Source organism: Bactrocera oleae, chromosome 6 (assembly GCF_042242935.1).
Source record: "Bactrocera oleae isolate idBacOlea1 chromosome 6, idBacOlea1, whole genome shotgun sequence".
NCBI classification, from domain to species: domain Eukaryota; kingdom Metazoa; phylum Arthropoda; class Insecta; order Diptera; family Tephritidae; genus Bactrocera; species Bactrocera oleae.
Window position 1 is genome coordinate 61,516,940 of NC_091540.1, and position 23,147 is coordinate 61,540,086.

The 23,147-nt window shown below is 33.5% G+C and overlaps 1 protein-coding gene across 5 annotated transcripts in view; it reads left to right on the plus strand.

Moving 5' to 3' along the window:
- Nucleotides 1-116: 116 nt before the first annotated feature.
- The window catches only part of Tet (Ten-Eleven Translocation (TET) family protein), a 280,426-nt gene continuing 257,395 nt past the window's right edge, over nt 117-23,147 (plus strand). For 3 of the 5 annotated variants that reach the window (XM_036364829.2, XM_036364831.2, XM_014235861.3), the window contains exons 1-3: nt 117-3,696; nt 3,779-3,934; nt 20,893-20,910. In XM_036364829.2, coding sequence (XP_036220722.2) covers nt 1,765-3,696; nt 3,779-3,934; nt 20,893-20,910 — 2,106 coding nt within the window. In that variant the 5' untranslated portion in view covers nt 117-1,764. The remainder of the gene's footprint in view (nt 3,697-3,778; nt 3,935-20,892; nt 20,911-23,147) is intronic. The other 2 variants (XM_036364833.2, XM_036364830.2) reach the window with 2 other exon arrangements.

The window sequence follows — 23,147 nt, forward strand, 5'->3', positions numbered from 1 at the left end:
AACTTTATTTTTTTTAAATAAAAAGTTTAAAAAAATATAAATTTTTTTTTAACAAAAATAAAAAATTACAAAGAATTTTTAAAAATAAAATTACAAAATTTGTTTTAAAATAAAATTTAAAAAAATTACAAAAAAAATTGTGAAAATAAAAATTACAAAATTTTTCATACTCAAAAACACAACGCTATTCAAAGACAGTGCAAACAAATTTAAATATTGCATTTCCCACGCAAATGCAGTGAAACGCAAGCAAGTCGTAAATAAGTAAACATATTACAACAACAAATACAAATTTTAAATAGCAATTGCAGTTTATACAAAAAAACAAAAATTAATTAAAACCCCACAAATATACAAGCATACAAAGCAAATTCGTTTAATAAGCTACCAACAACAACAAATAAATCAATAAACCAAAATAAAAATAAAAAGTAAAACAAAAATGCAAAATATCTTACAAATCTTCAAAGTACAAAGGCGCGCTTAGATTTTTGCGCACATTGCAACACTTATACATACACAGCAACGTAGCTGCATAACGGCATAAAACCGTAAGCATTTTCGTATTGTCGCACTTCAAATAGTTAAAAGCAAAATAATTTAGCAACAATATCAATAAGAATTAATATAAAAAATAACAACAACAACAAAATACCAATAAGAATTTATATTTAAAAAAACCAAAACAACAACAATAAAAAGCAAGTACACACTTAAATCAATCACGAACAACTTGTACAAATATCAGTAAAATATAGCGAAAAACAACAAAAACAACAACCAATACATTTACAAAGTAGCAAAGTAGAAATATTCAAACACAGCGAGAAGCGTTTACATAATCACTTTAAAACCAATAACAATTAATAGTTAAAAACCATAAATAATTAATCCAAATAAATACATGCATACATACATACAAGCAAACCCAGCCAGTGAGCAAAAGTTCAAATTGTTTAGTGAAAAAGATTCAAAAAAAATAATAAATAAATAACCAACGCGTAGTTCAAAACAGTTTATAAAAGCTTACAAAAACAAAAAGAAAAAAAAAAATAAATTAACAACAAAAACAAATATTTATAACGAAAATAAAGGATAAACTACCTCAAATCGAAATTTCAAGTGTACAAAAAGCAAAGTTAAGAATTACAAAAACAACAACAAGTAAATTACAAAAACGAGTTACAAGCATTTTCACAATAAACTTCCCAAATTAAAAAGACGAAAGAAAAAAACAACAACAAAAACAATCACAAAAAAACAACAACACTAAGAAAAGCAACATAACAAAAGTAAGAAAACAACAACAAGAATTAAAAACAACTACAACCCAAAAAAAACACCAACAACAAAAATAATAAAACGTCAAGCAAAGAGTTTTGAGTAAATTTACAACAACCACAAGCGCAAATAACAGTGTACAAAGCATTTGTTTCACAAAACCAAATTTTTATAAACAAAAAATAAACAAAAACAAAGCAAATTTCTGCAAAATTAAAAAAAAAAATAAAATAAATAACTTGCGTTGTGCGTGTTCTTGAGAAAAACAAAAACAAGCCATACAGTGTGTATGTGTGTTAAAGCTCACACATACACACACGCACACTTACAGACGAATTCACATTATAAATAAACGAAATAAAGACTTTACAAACAAAAGCTCGTCGAAAGCCACAAGGGCACAGCTTATTTCTCAATCGTTTGTCACGTGAGCGGTTTGACCGCAGCGCATACGGCTCCCGCCATGCCGAAAGGGGGGCTTAAATGGCGTCTTCAATAATTGCGCAGACCAGCGGCGGCACAGCAGAAACGTCAGCAGCATTAGCGACTACAACTGCAGCAGCAGCAGCAGCGGCGGTAACTAGCAGCCACTACGGCAGTCATTTGAGTCAACACGGATTACAACAACACTACGCGCACGCATATTTGCCGACAGCGCACCCGCAATTGCAGCATACATTGCAACAGCAACAGCAGCAGCAGCAACAGCAACAACAACAGCAACAGTTTTTATATCAACAGCAGCAACAACAACAACACCAGCAGCAGCAACAACTAGTTGCCGAACAACAACAACATTGGGATTATTATGCACGCCAACAGCAGCTACAGCACTTGCAAACGAGTCAGCAATTACAACAACAGCAACAACAACAACCACAATTACAACCGCCACTTCCTCAACCTCCACCCGCTCGGTCCACTGCTCAACAGCATATACAACAGCAGCAATCTGGCGCTGCCGCAACAGCCAATGCAACCAGCAGCACCACCACAACCACCACAGCCAGCAGTCGCAGCAACCACAACGGTAATAGCAATAATGAACAACAACCACAACAGCAGCAACAATCGCAACAGCAGCAGCAGCAACAGCACTCGGCTGTAAGCTCACAGTCTAACGGTAATACGAATAACAGCGGTAGCAATAGCGCCGCTAACGCAAATAGCAATAACAATTATACGCGTCCTTGGGAAATGGAGACCAAGGATCATCACAGTCAGAGCAATACGTTGAAGGGTGCCGGCATTGGCAACAACGGTAACGGCAATGGTAGTAACAATGGCAATGGCAATCTTGGCATCGGCAGCGGTTTCGAACCCTTCTCGAAGCTGCCCTCATTTCAGAGTCAATTTCATGGTTACAACGATCCACTCATGCCCGACGGCATTACACCCATGGCTTCGTCAATATTGCCGCCGTCGATGTCCTCACTGCAAACGGTGGCCATGTCACCGGCCAGCATTTCCGTCAGCTCACCAGGTATGGTGAGCGTGGGTTCACCGTTAACACAGCTGAGCAGTCTGCAGGCGAGCATCACACCTCCAGTGGCCGCCGCGACGGCAACTTCATTTGCACCACTTGCGGCACCACCACCGCCACCACCGAATGCTTTCCATCATTTGGGTGCGGTGAATACGCATGGGCATCACCGCAGCAGCACCGCTTATGCACCACTTATGCCCACCAATACCGCCACAATGGGTGGATTTGGTGCTGGCGGCGCACTCGACGATGGACGCCATCACTTGCCTTTGTATCAAACGCTTACACCGACTTACGCTACACCGCCACCACCCGGCGCACTCGCACCGCTGCCAACACAACACTCGCTGAGTGGTCTCGGTAGCTTGGGTGGACTCGGTGTCGGTGTCGCCAAGAAAGATGTTACACAAACATTTGATCTCAATAATGGTAATGGCGTTGGTCTCACACTGGGCGCAACGTCTATTAATACAGCTAATACCAATGTTACACCAATGGGTATGCATACACCGACTACGCCCTCGTATGTAGACGGTGGCATCACTATGATGGATACATCCAATGGCGCTACAGCCGGTTATCATACGCCACACTCAACACATGCTGGTGCGTCTGGCGGTACGGGGGCTGGTGGACCGCATACACCGCATACGACACAACCGCATACACCGACGCCATCGACGACAACTCAAATTAAAGTGGAGAAAGTATTGAATTCGCCGATTGCACGGGTGGATGCGAGAAAGAAAGAACGTCGGAAAAATCGGGCGAATTCGCTCGAGTCCAGCGCAGAGTCTGAGGCAAGTGCTATGGATGTAGATCCCAGCAATCCCGGACAAGTGGATGCGGTCTCGAGCACGGCCAATTTCAAAAGTCCACTCAGCGCGCTCGGTATGGGCGATAGTAATGATACAAACGGCGACAAACAGGTGAGCAGTGAAATAATACATTAGCCCTTCAAGCCACATAATTATTAGTGTGGAACTTTGTTTGCTTACCTCCTAAATTTAGACTTCTGTCTTTCAGTCGAAGAAAAAACGCAAACGTTGCGGCGAATGCATCGGCTGTCAGCGTAAGGATAATTGTGGCGAATGTGCACCTTGCCGCAACGACAAAAGTCATCAAATCTGCAAGCAGCGACGTTGTGAGAAACTCACGGAGAAGAAGGTAAGTTCCAATTTAAGTAACTTTGTAGGTAATTGTTCTTGAAATGTCGACAATTGTATTCTTAAATGATTCTCATTGCAATATAAGATTGATTAGTCGGTAACGGTGGAACGAAGCATATACTAGAGTTGAAAAGAGTTATAACTCTTCAGGTATCTATTTGCTTATGTAGGCATCAAACTATTTAACAAAACGGAAGTTGCTTATTTTTTAAATTACCGAAATTATTTTCCAATTAAGAATGAGGATCGTATGTTCTGCTAGGTGAAATAATAAAACCACATTCTGGCATACGCTAATGGTTTGGGGGTATTAACAAAAGGTCTTGCTAGTTACAGATTTAGTTTACCAAAGATCTCGGTATCTGATTGCCTCACGGCCAATTGAGCTAATAGGTATAGTAAAGAGGACTTCTGGTTAAAATAAGCGAGACCGAAGTACGTTTCGAGCTCGAAGTATACAAGGGATACAGATTAGTCATAAGTCGTACCCACGACAGTTTGATAAATGTAACAAGAACGGGCCTGAATTTTTATCCATTCAAGGATTGTCAAGTCGGCAGCATTTCTCCAAATTACTTCAGAGATGTTTTCTGCTGATACCAATAGAGCAACATAGATCATACTTGTAGGTTGAAAGCCTTGAGTTGTCGTTATGGTATTTGTCAATTATTAAATATACTTCTGCAGCTTTTGAGGGCATGACATTGAAGTATATTCGAAATGGAAATATAAAAATGGCAATCAGATAGAACCAACGTTCTTTGCGATCACTTGCCGAATTGTTTGCTCCGCTCTTTGCAAATATTATCTTAAGATAGATGAATTTCAGAACCATAGTTTTGTAGATGTGAACTTGGTATACAGGTGTGGCGTAGTAATGCCTTACTCATATGTCGAAGACCGCGAGATCGGATGTCATTAATATATGACTAATATATGTACAAGCGATTCTTCAGATATAAACAATTTCTTTGTGATTCTATCAGTTAATCAGCAGAGAATTCGAACATTGCGGAGGTGAGAGAGTAACACCCAGAAGGAATGTATAGTAAATAGCTGCCTTACAAACTATTCGATCAAACTCAAGTCCTTATATGGAAAACTTTTTTGTGGGACTTGGTATCTTAACCAAATTTGGTATGTATTTTTTCCAATGCAATGCTGCAATCTTGGAAAAAAAAGTTTCAGATTGGATCGCTATAGTATATAGCTGCCATACAAACTGACCGAACCATATTAAATTCTCGTAAAGAAAACTTTTTTGTTTGACAAGATACCTTCACGAAATTTGGTATATAATATTGTACAAAGCAACGGTATAATCTACGAGCAAATTGTTTAGATCGGATCCTTATAGGATATAGCTATCATACAAACTGTCCGTTTAAACTCAAGTATTTTATTATTGTATGGAAACTTTTTTTTTGCGAAGCGTGAAAAGCCTCGGCATTATTTCTTGTTAAAAAATGCATTTGATAGCCAGTCTATAACTTTTCTCGATAAAAGGGGTTTCTATTTAACGTAAATTGAGTACAAATATGTATACGATTAGGCACGAATCGCCTGGTGCCTGAAATTGAATTACTTTATATAACGCTAAAAATTCCTAGAAATTAACTAAACTCTCAACTGCGGAAGCTCAACAAACTTGGAGTACATTTTTTCTACATTGTTTCCAAATACTACAACAAAAATAAAACTTTTATTGTATAGCGGCGAATAATAGTATGGTTACAAAGCAAATACGCTGCCATACATATACATATTCATGTTATACATATGTATGTATATGTAGGTATAAATGTATATTGTGGCATGAAGCACTTAATGCTGCCTTCAACTATATAGCAACAACAAAAACAACGCACAGAAAATATTATAATAACAAAAATTATAAATACAAAAACAAATATAATACAAAGTTAACAACAATGAAGGCAGTAATAATAACAGGAAGGCCGAAATGCCAAAAAGGAATAAACGTATATGTATGTGTGTGTGTGTGTATAATGCCTACTACAATAGCAACAACTGTTTAGCAAACCAACGAGCAGATGTTCACAAGTTGCAAACAAACTCATGCACGCATACATACTTATATAGAAGCAGGCAGTATTTGTACAATGCAGGAACAACAACAACAAAACGACAAGCCTGAAAATGCTTTAGAGACAGCACAATAATATATACATATGTACGTATATGCATACATACAGGCGCACTAAATCGACTTACATGTGTGTGGATGTGTACGTGTGTTTAAGATATGCATGTGTATGTGTGTGTGGAATTGCGCTCATTTTATACAAAATATTCGTGTATGTATCTATGCAGTTTTTGACTCGACGATCGAAGCCATAAAACATGTACAAACAAACATACATACAGACAAGCTGGAAACTCAGCGTAAAATAAAGAGAGCCGCGAGAGTCACGCGGCACAAACCAACTGGACTCTATCAATTGACATACACACACGCACACACACACACAGAAAGGCTAATGGCAGACAAAAGTTGAATTTTTATAAGAATTACAAAAAGAATTAGTGCAACCAACAACAAAAAGACAGCATTTGTTCAACATTTAGCGAATTGGCGCAGCATACCGTAGCGCTCCGATCCAGCGTACTTCCGAAGTGACCAAGAAGTAACGGCAGACCGTGCGAGCTAGCGAAACCGCACAAAAGTGGAGCCGTGTAAGACAGCGCTAAGGAAGACAAATATTTCAACATTAATTTCACACAGACAAACAGACACATAAGCATATGTACATATGGAGGCATGTGTTTTTGCAACTCCAATTTGGTTTTTTTAATTTTTAACCTACAACATTTTGTTGTTCTTGTTTGCGAGTGTGAAAAATTGTGCGCCGGTTTTTGCGAAAACACAGCTGTCGCCTGACGCATCGGCCATTCATTCATACAATATAAAAGTGGCGCTGCGCATGCGCAAAAACCGGTTGGCGCGCAGTAGCCTCCACGTAACGCAGCTTCGATTAAACACCGGCAGCAATTGTAGCGCAATTTGTTGTTGCACACCTATACGCATATATAGCGTTAGCGTTCAACAATTTACACCGTTCCGTCTGTCTGCATGTCCGTCTGTCGGTACACATGTTGCAGCTGCTCTACTAAAAGCGTATTATATCTTCACGTGGTAGCAACCTGCCTTATTGTTATTGGCTGAGATTTCAAACTCAGACGCATTCGCTTTATTATTATTTTTTTTTTTGTTCAAGCGTGTACTCGCTGTACTTCGCTGATTTTCGCTGTCAATTCCGTTTGTGCGCTATCAATGAATATTGACGTAACTTTTAAGCGGGAAGGCTTGTATTTTAATTTAATTTTTTATTTTTGTTTTCTTGATTTGCAGTTGCAATCTTCAGCATTTTTCTTTTTTTTTACTTTTTGTGACTTTGTGTCGCTTTGCTCTTTATTTACGAGCATGCCTTGGTGATCGGTCTTCTTCAGGTTTTATTGATTAATTTTCGTATACGTTTTTGTTTTGAATTTTTTTATTGCTATTTTTTTCGAAATTACCTTTTTTGTTCTTTTTGTTACTTTGCTTGCACATTATTTTCGGGCAGCTGCAAAATTTTCTGATAACTGTATTTCAATGCACTGTTATTTTGTACCAAATTGATCGATAAGCCAGGACACTGACTTTTGAACTTTCACGTTTGTGGCAGAAGTTGTTTCCAATTTTATGTATTGCGGTAATTTATTTCGATTGACAGCGGCAATCGAGCAAAAAATTCTACGAGGTTTTTCGCTACTCGCAAAATCGCAAACTCCAGTTTATTAACCAATACACACAAAACTGAAACAATACCCAGAAACACTCATATTGCTCGTATCAACAACAAGTTTTTTTAGACTCGAAGTTTACACCATTCATAAACTCGAGTTTATTGGTAAATTGCGTGTTTATTTGTTGAAACTACTCAGACATATGGAGTATATAAAAAAACGTGATATCGCATTAAACTCGCTTTTCTTAAACTCGAGTTTATTGATAAACCCCAAACGGTAACATACGCAGAAACACCGAAATTATTAACAACAAATTTTTTTTAACTCGAAATATACTACATTCATAACACGAGTTTATTGGTAATTTTGCCGTATATCGTTAAAGACTACTCAGAAATATAGAGTATATGTATAAAAAACGTGAAATCGCATTAAACTCGCTTTATGGATCGCTAATAAATTCGATTTTAAAGATCAATAATCACCGATTCGTTATCGATTGTATCATATATAAATTTTCCTTTTAACTCATCTTGCAGACCATACACAGACTCGAGTTTATTAGTTGTTTTCATATTTAGGGTTAAATGTCAGCAATATAGAATGCAAAATAAAGTTTTAACCCGCTTTAAACTCGCCTTACAATTTCCAAAGTTCGAGTTTAATGACCAATAAACACCAAATTGAAACATTACCACGAATAAAGATTTTAACACACATAAAATTTTCTTTTTACACCATTTATAAATTTAAAAAAATTATTAAAATTGGTAATTTTTTTGCATTAATTTATTCATAGACTAGTTGATTTTTACGCAGAATTTTCTGACTAAAAACTATTAATCTCCCAACTAGTTGGCTGTTTTACAGCAGGGTACAAGTAAAATCCAATCCATCACGAAAAACGCACTAATAACAATAACAAGCTAACACAACAAAATTAATAGAAACAATTGCACAATGAGATTTAAATTTTAAATCAGGATAACTATAGCAACGAAAATAACAGTAATAACAAGCAAACCATCAAGCCGGTCAAGTAGAGGCTCTACATAATATGAACATCTGTATATAATAAACTAGTTGAGCGAACAAACCTCAACGGAAGAGCGAATTGAGTGGAAATCGCATAGCAACATTAATTACGCAATCAGCGTTTACTATTCAATCAGCAGCTGTTGCAATTGTTCACTTAAAAGCGGCTTAAATGCCACCATTGCCAGAGACCTTTGCGTATTTTAAATGCGTGTAATATGCAAGTAAGTTTTTGCCAATAAGAATGGTATAGACATATGTATAGTGCACATACATACAAATGGATTTAGAAGAAATAATAATAATTAGGGCTTTTAAAGTGAACTGTAAAAAATTAAAACAGTTTAAGCGGATGGAATCTCCAGCTAAATCTAATCTGAAGTGATTTAACTACAGAAGATTAATATTTTGGAAATTCAAGCTAAATAAGTACATATGTATTACTTGGCATCCTGACGAAGCTGGTAATGCAGACGGGCAAAATCGGACACACACACCCACAAAATGTTGTGAGAACAGGACAGCATAACAATATTCAAAGAAAAATATTAAATAGTTAACGAGTTACAGGCGAGCTGCGACGGCGCAAAAAAATGTCATCCACTGCTACAGCGGTTCCGCTCCGCTCAATGGGTGAAACCTAATAAAATTCTCTCCTAGAAGATATTTTTGTACAATGAGCTATGTTCAAAGAAAAAACCGAAAATTACCAAAATGTGTTTTACCCATAAATGTTTGTTCTATTTGGTCTGCCAAAATTCGATTTTTGATCAGCTCAAAAAATTGGTAGATTATTGATGGAGAACTATCCATAAAACATGCAAATTTGATAGTGGTCGGATCATTTGTCCCTGAGAATTACTCTAAAAGAAAATTTATAAATAAATAAAAATAATGGATATGTTGAATATTGCTGAAAGCCTTTTACCTCGCTAAATAAAAATATCAGAAGCATTATGTACATTTATAGAAAAGTTGGCACGGAAGCGCTGAATGGGAGTCGGTATTAAAAGTAGACAATATCCATACCACCGCACACTTTCGGGTGAAATCTCATATCTCAGCAAGTGTTGGACCGATTTGAACTAACTTCAGTGCATAACATTATCTTAATATTCTTATCTGTCAGTTGGAAAATGGGCGCTATTGAACTAAAACCACGCCTACTTCACATATTGCACAAATTTATATGCCCTCAGTACTTTCTTTCTGGTTTCATATAAAAGCTCACTTTATAAGCTTGCAAGTAATTTTCTGCACCCGAACAAATAAACAAACAAAAAAATTTACCCTTCAACTTGTCTGTGTCGTCTCAATGATGATAACATGATCGGCATAATATTGCATATCTGGGCACTGTGCGCCCTTTGGCTTATTAATTTTTAACACGATTAAAGGAAGACTACTTTGGTGGCTGCCGGTATGGACGCAGGCATAAATCAACTTAATTATGATAGCAATTATTTAATTAATTACATACATGTGTAAATTCATGCAAGCTTATTGCTACAAACTGCCACAATAACCGCAACAATGCTTACAACATGCCACAAGAGACAGGTGCGTCAGGATTTTTAATTTTTTCAAAATGAAAAAAAAAAACAAAAATGCGCTCATATCTATTTAGTGGAAACAAAGGCATTATGATGGCGATGCATGTTGTAAAAGCGGAAAGCGGACGTGTGGAAAGGAAAGGACGACAGAAATGAGCAAGCGAAACGAAATTTATGTAATTATGTATTAAATGAGCGGCATTGTCCAGCCGGTCAGTGATGCTGAGGAGATGAGGTCCGAAAAAAAAGAAGAACAGAAATCCGCTGCTTGGTGACAATTCGCCATAGTTATTCGTGCACGAAGGAATACCAGCGAGCAACAAAACAAAAAAGTACAACAGCAAAAACAACTTGAGTGCCTGTTGAGTTCGCGCAGATGCAGATGCAGGCACTTGAGGAGCCACACACACACACACACATACAACATCAAAGTGGCACTAGGTGAAAATGATTTAAAACTGCGCTCAAACCTACACACATGCACATGCTTGTGTGTGTGCGCACATAAATATATTAAACTAAGGTGTTTTCTGAAGAGCAGCTGGTGGAATAAGAGCCAAAGCAAAATTGAGGCCTCAAAGAGGCATACTACACTCTACCTACATGTAAGTATGTGTATATGTATCAAGGAACTGTGAAGCGCGCATCCAACAGCTGGGCCGCAAGCATTACGTTAAACCGGCTGAAATGCGAGGGAAGCGAACTCAAGCGAGTCGAATGTGAAATGAAAAAGTCGTATATGAATATATGTATGTATGTCGGTAATGGAAGAGCGAAATCCGAAAGGAATATTGTATAAAAACCAACAACAACAACAACAAAAACCAATGTGGGAAGCATTAAAAAGGAAACGGATCAGTGGAAAAAAGAGGATAAAAAACGTGCATTGACCTCCTACTTTTGTGTCAGTCAACAACAACAAAAACAACAAGCGCATGTAAAACAACAATGGCAGCAGTTGAGGATTCAGCTGCAACAACAGCAACAAGAACAGCAGAAAATTTGAAAATATTGCATTCGACATTCATTTCATAGCTGTGCAAGCAAATTATATGCGTATAAAGGAGCGTGTGTAAGTGCCCTGTAGGAAAATTTAAGAACATACTGCACAATTTTTTGGACTTTGCAAACCTATTATAAACTAAGAAAATTAAAGAAGAAATGAAGTGTTGTATTAAGTTGAAATTTTAAAGAAACCATTACCTTATATAGAGTGTTCGACAGATTTTTTTTCTTACCTAATTAGAAGGATGACTTAACTTGAAATAAGTCTTTGCTCAGAGTCAAGCTTTATAATGCAATCAAGGATTATTTGGTAAATATGAGGTTAAGCTAGTCAAGCGCTCTAAAAAATACCTAATTTTGATAATTTATTCCAGGATTGAGGAAAAATAAATTTTATTTACTTTAATAAATATCTTAAAAATAGATATAAGCAAAAAAAAAAATTGCGGAATCACCTTTTTAAAGAGAGCTTTTACGGGCGACAGTGATTCTAACAACTCATGTTATCTGAAACAAAATGAAGAAGAAAGCCTAATCTATATAAAAATTTCGAGAAGAGTATGTACTTTTTAGCTTTACATAATTTTTCGCAAAATTTTTGACTAAATTTTGGACCGGATATTCTCTGAGTACCATCTTCATCCGATTTAAAATATGAGTTTCGAAAAAAATGCATGACTGACTCGATCATTTCGACACTATAGTGAGCTTAGCAGAGAAATATTTATCTTTTCACTATTTAACAGTTGTACAATGTTTTCAGCATCCCAAAATATTTTTAACTCAAAAAATTTTCGATACCGAATTTTTGGAAATCCATAACTGATCTAACAATAAATTTTCTCAATAAATTATAATGTAAATAAGTGTATAAATAATTTCGTGTCATAAACTCACATTTTTCCTACTGGGTCTAAAGAAGTTTCATTGGTCACACACACAGCCAAGCTAACACAGCACACGAACATAAATATGTATGTAGCTATACTTGCAGGGCTGCATTTGTTGCCGCATATCCTGCCACATATCGGCATGTTGTTTGTAAAGGAAATACCGGAGGCTTATATATTTTTGTTGTGGCTTATTTTGAATTGATTTTAAGGCTCGCACGCACGTTGTTGCAAAGCATATATGCATACATTTGTTGCTATAGCTATATAAATATCATAAACCCGTAAAAGTATACTACAGCACGTACATATTCAAATGTTTTTTCAGATACATATATGAGATAAAAATGTTTTTTTTGATAAAATAAAGCAAATTTTACAAAATATTTAGACAAAGTTTACTGTCAATGTTATTTCGCCCATTTTTTATGATTTTATAATTTTGCAAATATTTTTATTTATGATTACAGAGTTGCATTATCAGATTAATTTCTATTTATGCAGTAATGTTAATGAATATGGCACCATAATTTTTGTATACTCTGCACAGAGTATTTTAAGTTTGCCACAATATTTGTAACACCCAGAAGGAAGCATCGAAACCCTATAAAATATGTGTGCTCAGTCGATTTAGCTATGTCCGTCTGCCTACCCGTTTGTCTGTATATGCATGAACTAGTTCGAAAATTTTTGCGATATCAATCTACAATTTTGCAAACGGCGTAACCTCCCCAAAGGAGTAAGGAGCTCCCCAAAGGAGCTGACGATATTGGACCAATATTTCATAAACTGATCAAGCAAACTCTAGTATTTGCGTTTTAAAAATATATCTTCACGAAATTTGACATAAATTATTACTCAAGCCAACGATATAATCTCCGAAGAAATTGTATAGATCCGGCTACTATAACATTGAGCGTCCATACAAACTGAACGATCAAAATCAAGTTCTGGTATGGAAAATTTTTTTAGTTGATAAGATATCTGCACGAAGTTCGGCATGGTTTATTGTTTAAAGTATCGCTAATCTCCGAAAAAATTGTTCAAATCGGACCACTATAGCATATAGCTGCATTACAAACTGATCGAACAAAATCAAGTCTTTGTATGTAAACTTTTTTAACTGTGAAAGGTATTACAGCTTTGTTGCAACCGAATTCAAGCATTTAAATATTTATTAACTCATGGCAACCCACTTAGCTGAATAAAAGTATGCAAAGCACTTCATCGCCATCATTGGCTTATTTTTAAATATTCAGACCAAACAGTAATCACTTTTACAATATTCGCATCAGCAAGGCTTAATTCTTAAGCAAACAATTTTTCGCTATCAGCTATTATATTCAAGTAGGTATATTTAGACTAAAGTGCGTAAAGCCGGAAATGCATTATTTTTGCTTATTTTGCCGTACAGTTATCGATTAATTAGAGTAGTTGGCATAAAAAAGCGTGATATCGAATATGTAAAGTAAAGTGTGATGATGCTTTAAGTATGGTCGTTCAGATAACCTTCGACACATCCTTTGTACCAACCAACCTAACATAAAAAATATAACTTATGTAGTCTATAGTTATTGTACAATATTTTAGTTAACGGATTATATCCACAATAACCACAATATGCTTATTTATTTATTGAACGAAATGCCTCTTCCAAAAATTTCATAAAAAACGCGTTTTTTCTGACACTGAAGCGGGTACAACCCATCAAATGAATCGAGTAAATAATTAATTGGAAAATTAATGAACCTTTACTCGTTTAATAATAATAATAGTCACAAATCCGTTAAATTTTTACCAATTTTAAACTAGACGGAAACTAGTCGCAATCACATGAATTCAGTACTAGTAACTTTAGTTTTAAGTATTATATAATAGAATCACTTCTATTTTTCACATTGTACTTAGTATATTCGCATAACACTTGTTAGGTAGTTGTCCATATAAATATGTATATGTAGATCCTGGCATATCCAAGCAATGCATACATTAATGCATCAGTTGCAATGCAATATCCTTTTTGAGTATTTCACTGTGATATGGATTCCTTGCTGACAGTGTTCTGTAATGAGAATTGCCAGCTATATACATGAAGTTAGAGGCCATTCAGTTAAATTTTTTTTTTTGTAAGTAATTTTCGAGGTTACTTTGGATTGAAGAAAAATTTGTTAAGGTTAGTTTTCTGGGAAAGGTTGTAGTAAAGTGATTTTTTGGCATTAAGTGCCTAAAATAAACATATTCTGCAGAGATAATGTCGCACATTTAGAATTTTCGGCCTAGTAAGCTTTAAAAATTTCGGTTTTACAGAAAAGGATTTATTCTAGAAAAGTTTATTTACATATTTTTCATAGAAAACTACTTTTTTTTTGCAAATTACTATTTTTTCCGCAGTTGGCACACCACACTGGCTTAGAAAAGTTTACAGTCATTATGAATTTGGAAGTCTAGGTGGCAACACTACTCAAAATGCGCCTAAATTCAGGAATTTTTGCATTTGGTCCAACACTGCCACTTACAAAAGTTGACAGATATTGTGGTTATTAAAGTCTAGGTGGCAACTCTATCCGAAAAATTTCCAAATTCAGAGATTTCTGCATTTGGTCCACAATTGCGACTTAAAAAAATATATAGTTGGCAACTCTACTCAAAATCTGTTCTAATTTAAGACTTGCCGTTGTCTGTTGTCTTTCTAAAGGCATTTCCCAACAAAAATATATGTTTCGATTTAAAGCTAGAAGTATCGTTATCTGAGTACTTCCAAATGCATAATAATCAGCATTCATATGCAAATTATATGGCTCAAAACACACTTCAAAATTTCAAAATCTTCATTAGCACACTGTAGTCGAATTGATGTGGCATAGAGTAAATGTAAATTATCCTGATTCCTTTTCGCTTGCAATATATTGCGAGCTCTGCAGTTCCCAGCCAGTTCTAGTGCGCATTGAATCACATGCTAGCTTTGCAGCGACTGAATGGACATACGAACTCGTGTGGCATACAATCACATATCGAAATCACACACACACACATATATATATATATACATTTGGCATTCGCATTAAAGCCGCATGTACGTGTTTTCATAATGGCATATCGGATTTTTCGCACTAGCATCACGTTCAGTCGATAATACCGGCATATACTGGTGCTTACCTATTCATATCGGTACATATACATATGTAAGTGTGTAACTATATAACATGATATTTTTTCTGTATCTCTATATGTATGAGGATATTCTTTCTATGCACATCACACGTGCATTTGCCTCTTCCAAGTAGAATGGCGAGCAAACCACTTGTGCTGAGGATGAAAAAAAATAAAATAAAATAAAAGTGTACAACAACAAGGATAACCGTGGTGCACATAACAAATCTGAAATACAATATTGCCAACAATAACAACAAGTGCACCTCTAAAGTACCATACAGCTACCACGTACAAACAAACATACATTTGTATATGGTATAGCTGGAAATATCGGCGCAGTACAAAGGCGCATCGGGAGTAGAGTATGTCACGAACGATATTTTAAAGGAGCATTGCCCTTCAAGCACTAGCACATGCGGATGCACAAACATAAGTATTTTTGTATGTATGTGTGAACACACCTTCGAGTGCGCTGATGCATACTTACTATTTAATAATGTTCTATAAGGATGTGCTAACAAATATGCATGCAATTGAGCTATGAGCCTGAATTTGTATATCCGTATGTACATACTTACATACATACATATATAAGGATTCTAGTGTATACATACCTATATGTACACAAACATTTTAAAGTGAAATGAAAGTGGCAAGGAAAGTGGTTTCGAATTGCAACACGTCATTTAGGCGCTACAATTGTTTAGGCTCTTTAATGGGTGAAAAAATTTAAAAAGCCGGGCCACTTCAACACTTAAATATAATATATCTCGAAAACCTATAGAAATTTTAAGTCGAATAAAGCCTAAAACATTCCTGTTTTGCATATCTAAAGTTGGGAATCTATTTTTAATAATTTTATTATTTTCTAAAGGTGGCAACTCTATTAAAGATACAAAATATTTTAAATTTTTTGACTTTCCGCAAGGTTTTTTTAAATATTTTGAACTTGGCACATATTTTATATATTTTCATTTGAATTTTATCGATAGTTGGCAACTCCGTTCCGAAATAAATAAAAATTAAAGACTTCCTAAATACAATACTTATTTGATTTTTCTCTTGATTTGTTCCAAAATATATTGTGATTTTGATTGTCGGATTAAATATTTTAAACTTGGCTATCACATGTCGCGTCGAAACCTAAATATAATATATTTCGAGAACGTTTTGAAGTTTTGAAGTCAAATAAAGCCGAAAACATTCCGCTTTTGCATATCTTATGTTTGACATCATTTTTCAAAATTTCATTTTATTTTTCGAAAGGTGGCAACTCTACTCGAAAATACAAAATATGTACAAATTTGTGGCAAGGATTTCTTAAATACTTTGAACTTGGCACATATTTTATATTATATTTATTTGAATTGTATCAAAAGATGGTAACTCTCTTTCGAAATAAATAAAAATTAAAAACTTAATTATTATTTATTCGGTTTTTCCTTGATTTGGTTGAACATGTATTGTAATTTTAATTCTTAAGAAAAGACAATTATGGTAGACAAACCTTCTCATATATCGGGTACCAAAAGAGCTTTCAAACAAAGTGTAGAAAAATACGAAAAGATTTATAGGTGGCAACGCTACTCTCAAACATGTTCAAATTTATGACTTTCCGATTTCAGGAAGGATTTTTTTAATGTTTCTATTGTAGTTTTCCCACACTTTGCCTTATTTTCATTTGAATTTTATCGATAGTTGGCAACACTGTTCCTAACTAAGTGAAAATAAAACACTTTCAAATTGCTATTATGATTACTTCAAATTGATTAAACGAAATTTAGAACAGACAAAAATTCTTATATCTCGACAACCAAGAGAGTTTTCAAGAGAAAATGTAGGCAGAGACATATTTCCCTCGGAGTTGAGGCCTATTTTCGTCTTTTATTTGCCCTTAAAAACGAATTTTAAATAAATTTAAGTATAATATTCTATAAAAAAGGGTTGTAAGCAACAGTTTTTAATTAACAACAACAACTGATTTATGCAAAAAAGTTATTTACGTATACATAGGGTATTTGCTATAAACCTGGCTTACATTCATGTTGATTTAGCTACGAACTTTGATGGAATTAAATATACATGCAATTTATTTTGAAGAAATTCCAATTATATATGAGTATGTAACACAGTAGTCTCAAGTTAACTCAATTAACCTGCTTACTTAAATCACCGGAACGCCAAAAATACTGCTTAGTTAGGTTAGAGCAGTCTAGGATTTTCAAAAAAAAAATTGCTTGAAGTATACTTTAGGATTCTTAAAACATGATTCTGTTGATATAATAGTGAAAGATATTTATTGTCTTCTGTCTAATACGCTGAGGTGTTAAAGAGTCCGAATAAGAGCGCTTCAGCTCGTAATACTCCAAAGAAATTTTTCATTTATCAAAATGTGAAAATACAAATGTTTTTTATACACCCAAAAATATAATATTTTTCATAAAACCTCAAAGAGAGAAATTCGATTCCATTATCCTTACTCCCAGATAAAATGATCAAATTTAAGACTCTTTTCGAGCTCTTGACTGGCATAAACCTCAATATTGTAGGCAATCAAAGGACGAAAATTTAATTGGAATTCCCTTATTTGTTATGAAATTCTAATTATCTCCATTCCCTGCAGCTAAGAGAAGAAAATTCATTAAAGACGTAGGAAACCATAGCCGTGAAGTTAAAACAATATGTAAAGTTGGCCAGTGAAGCTGCTGGACATTTCTTTTATTGCAGAAATTTTTGTCAAAATGTCAATTGCAGGTTTATGAAGGTACGCATGTACGTACATACATATATGCAGATTTCAATTATGAGACAAATAAAGGAAAGTTGGTAAACATGACGCAATTATGCGAGGTGTCCTCAGAAATTGCATTAAATATTTAAAAAATTTAAAATAGAATGTGTTAGAGTTAAAGAAAAAAATTTTAAAAAGTTTAGAAAAGAAATAAATACAAAAAAAAATTAAGCAGCAAAAAAAAAAAATTTTTTTTAAATAAAAAAGTTTAAACTAAAATAAAAATTTTATTTAAAAAAATAATTAATAAATAAAAAATTAGCAAAATCAAAAACAAAAAATAAAAAAAATTAACAAAAATTAAAAAAAAAAAATTAACAAAAAACTAAAAAAAAATTAAAAAATAAAAAAAAGAAGTTAAATAAATCAAAAAAACTTCTTTTTTTAGAAGCACACTTTAAATTTGTAATTTATTTAAATTTAAAAAATTAAATTTAAAAAAAATACAATATGTTAAGAATATAAAATTAGTCAAAAAGATTCAAACAAAAGGAAAATACTAAGAAAATATGTAAAAAAAATTTAGAAAATACAAATTTTAAATAAAAAAATTATGAAAAAATTAAGAAAAAATTAAAAATGAACTTAAAAAAGTTAAAGTTATTAAAAAAAATATATATTTTTTATATTAAACATTTTAAATTTTTAATTGTTGAGGGCATTGGGGCATTTGGCATGTTTTTTTTTTGTTTTGTTTGCTTGCAACGCTGCAAATCAGTGCAGCAATAATTATGCCATTCATTATGTAATTTTGTCCGCTTAGCATTTTAACATTTATATATTTTTTATTTGCCTGCTCATCTTGGCACTGTGCAAAACGAAAATTTATTCCGCATTTATCTCATTTTTTATGCGTCCTGCCAGCAAATACCACTTTATACCTTGCAACATGGTTTTGTGTGTAAACTTTTTAATTTTATTTCATTTTTTCAATTATATTCTTCAACTTTTTCAGCTGCTCCTTGAGAATTTTTTCTTCACTGCAATACTTTTTACCGCATTTCCTGTGGCAATGCTCGCAGAAAAAACGCAAACCAAATCACTGCAACATGACAACGCAGTCAAATAAAATAGCGACGCTGCGCCGCAAAGATTTTACCACAAATTGTGGCATGGTCAGGTGTAATGTTGCTAATGATTTTCATTTTTTATAACTTTTTTTTTTGTATGAAAATTGACGGCAACGGCAACTGACAATAATGACGCAAGCAAGTGTAAAAGAAGAAGAAATCAAAGAATGTAGTAAGAATGAGGGAATTAAAAAAAGCAAATATGTAGTAGCGCGGCATAACTGCAGTGAGCAGAAACATTTTTGTCAGTCTATCAGCCACCGAATGAAACCAAGGTAGCACTACAGTATGACACAAAAAAAAAAATCCTACAAGCAGTGTCCACTTGAGAAAAAATCCTAAGGACAATAGCATCAAATGAAGTCAATCACTCAAACCATTAAACTTAATTTTGAGGACATTCTTTTCTTGCTGATGTTGCTGTCGTATTTGTGGCACAATTTCTGGCTTTCTCCAATCAGCGTTGCTGCCACCACCACACTAGCTGGCATTTTACTATATATGTACATTCCTCTAATTTTTTATCATTCACTAAAGTATTTTGCCTTTCAACGTAATTTTTCCTCAATTTCACTTTGTTGCTGACAGTTTTTTTTGGCAATCTGTTGTTTTTGTGTTGTGTTTTATGTGACATTTCATAGTGTTGGTTTGCGGCATGCAGTGAGTGTTGCAAGTGTAAGATCGATTACTTGATGTGCTGACTTAGTGTTTTTATTTCCACGTTTTTATTAGAGACTTGTGAAATATTTTTAAAACTAATTAAAATATTTCCAGAACCCGACGGCGTAATATATTCGACAGAACTAAATAGCATTGAAGAATGTTTCATTGATAAAATTTAATTTTCAGTAAAGAATTGATTACGATAACGTTGTCATAAAAACTGATAGTATTTCTCACTGCCTAGAGTTATGGATCGTTACCGATACTTATCGATACCCTCGCTGTTCCGAAAATTATCGATTATTAATCGATTTTTTAAATCGATACTTTCAATGAAATAACGCAAATATTAAAATATGCACACAAATAGTCTCTTCCAATTTTCCACTTTTTGATACCGAAGGAAAATTTCGACGTTGGTATCGTTGATATGATTACAAGTGATAGGAAATAAAGTTACCGTTTTATTTAAGCCACTTTTTTAAGGATATGTAAAATAATATATAGATTAGGTTTGATTGAAAGATCAATCCAAAAAAGCGGACCTCAATAGAATAGCTGAGAACATCCCGGTACTCATACAAGTACTTCGGCGAACCTGGCGAGATAACCGGAATTGATATAAGCCAGTTCAATAAATTTATGACAGGCTCAAAGCGGTTTGTCGATTTTTGACAGTCTTTTCGATCAAAACTTATTAGTATTTAGATAAAATAATATCTATCTTTCCTACATAAAAATCTTCCACTTCAAGTTCTCTAGGCTTTCCGAGGAAATTTCACATGTTATTTTGCCGATATTTTTTTGTCAAGAATTATAATTAATTTTATAATGGCTGCTTTTGGCTCACTTTAGGTCAAAACTTTTGTAGCTTACTCACTAATGAAAGTTAGTAATTTTTTAATTATTTCAAATTTATGATATGTATTTATAGTTCTTAAGAAGTTACGTATATACAAAATTGTATTTAAGTACAATTTAATTTATATAGAAATATTTTGTATTAAATTTATCTAATTTTTTCATTTTTGTTTTATTTCCAGGAACCCAAATCCAAACAAGTACGTAATCTATGATTTATTTATTTTTTATTATTGTACGCCTTAAATAAATTTTCTCAATGTTTACAGTAAGTAATATTTACACTTTAAACTCGAGTTTGTTATTTAGTTTGTTGTTTATCATTGCACTTAATTTACAAACTTGGATTTATACAGAAAAAACTTGCATCCAACTCGACTTATACTCTCATAGTTTCTTAAATAAGAACATTATTAGTAAAACAGAAAACCTTAAACTCGAGTTTATTATATATTTCAGTGTTTATCATTAAACACAATTCACAAACTCTAAGTTAGTTATATAAAATTGGAGCTAGCTCGACTTAAACTCTTGGTTTCTTAAATAAGAATATTTTTATTAAACTCAAAGACTTAAACACGAGTTTATGGCGCAACATACACCAATGCGAAACATTTATATAGTGTTTCTAATATTTTCTAATTAATAAAATATTATATTTTTGGTGAACATTGAAGTATTTATAATTAATTGTCTGCGCCTGCTCACATCTGTTCCAATGTTGAACGGTTTGTTCCGATCCGTCGTTCTGTATTATTTTTCGCTGGTTCGTTGGCATTTGGATTAATGTACTCACCCATGTATGTATGTATGTATGTTTGTATTTATATACAAGTACTTATGTGGTAGGTACAGAAATGAATGACAAAGACGCAATTTGTGGCAGATGTTTTACTTTTAATTGGTTTTTAAAGCGTCACACTACATCTGAGTGTTGTTTTCTTCTCAAAGCGGCGTATTCTTGCGAGTTCACTAACCTGCGCTTAAGAGGCAATCACAAATTATTTATAGATTTATACATGTGCCGATACTTGTGACAGGCTTAAGGAAATTCGAGTCATTTATAAAAGCGGATATTGTTGTAAATTTATTGGTTATACCTTAGGTCTATATTTTATATGTTTATGAAATGTAAATACATTTTTGAATGAGTTTGAATATGTATTTTTCAACTTCTTCAGATCAGGATCTTCATTTTCGTTACTTTCGAAGCATTTAATTGTGCTTTGAGTAAAACCTATAAAATGTTTGAAAAATATTTTGAATAGGAGCATAAAATTTATGCAATTTTTAATATTTTAAACTTTTTGTGATTTTAGTTTATAAAACTATAAAATATATAATTTTAAAACCTAGTCAACATACATTACTTTGTAGAGATTTCAGTCGATAGATGTTCTTAAAGTCAGTGTAGACATTTCGCAAAAAAAAAGTTTCGGGTGATTTGTAATTAGACTCGGCAGATGGCGCCTTCGTCGCAATTTCTTCTAAAACGTTTAAAGTAAGCCATAGCTAAACACAGATCTTCTATACGCAAACATATATAAAAAAAAATTTGATAATAATACAGTTAAAAAAATCATGAAAAACAACAAAAATTAGCACAGTTTTGAGAAAAGGCATCTTATCTGGCATGATAGATTGCCTCTGCATGAAACCAGATTTTTCTTTAACAAAAAACTTCTTTGTTAATTTAAATAACGTAACTTATTTCTTAAAAAATTATTTTTCTACTTTTCGAAAAAGGTGACAACGTCAGCAAACCATTTTTTTTTATTAATGCTTACTTAAATTGCATTTTTCAGATGGTTTTATAGTATTGTTTATCTTTTCATAATCTAACTTGTTCGTAATGTAAATAGTGTGGCAACCTCGCCCAAATTTATACTTGAAAACAAATTTTTTGATATTAGTATTGTTATACACACAGTCGAAGTATGAGGTCTAATAGTGTTTTTAGTACAAAAAAAAAATTAATTAGGTGGCACCTCTACAAAATACATTTTTTGACGACGTTGAAAGACGTTTAAAAAATTTAACTTACAATTTTATGTAGTAACTATAAAATTTTTTGTTATCTTTTATTTCTAAATAAAATACACGTGGCAACACGTTTTTTTTAAATAAAGGTTTTGAGTGTATTAAAGTATTTGTAGGTACAAAGTGTGTTTGACATGTGTAATTTTGGTGTTTTTAAAAACAAAAAAAATTTAGGTTGGATGGCAACGCCGTAAAATCAATTGTATGTAACATAAATTGTCAGAAATATCTAGTTTACAATTCTATATACATAGTTCTAATTAATTTTGTATTTAAAAAATTAAGTGCATGTGGCAACGCTCTTCCTAAAATCAAGCTATAAAACATAGCAAAGGCTTTGTATGCACTAAATGTGCTGGAAATGTGTGACTCTTAGTTTTTCGAAAATAAGAAACGT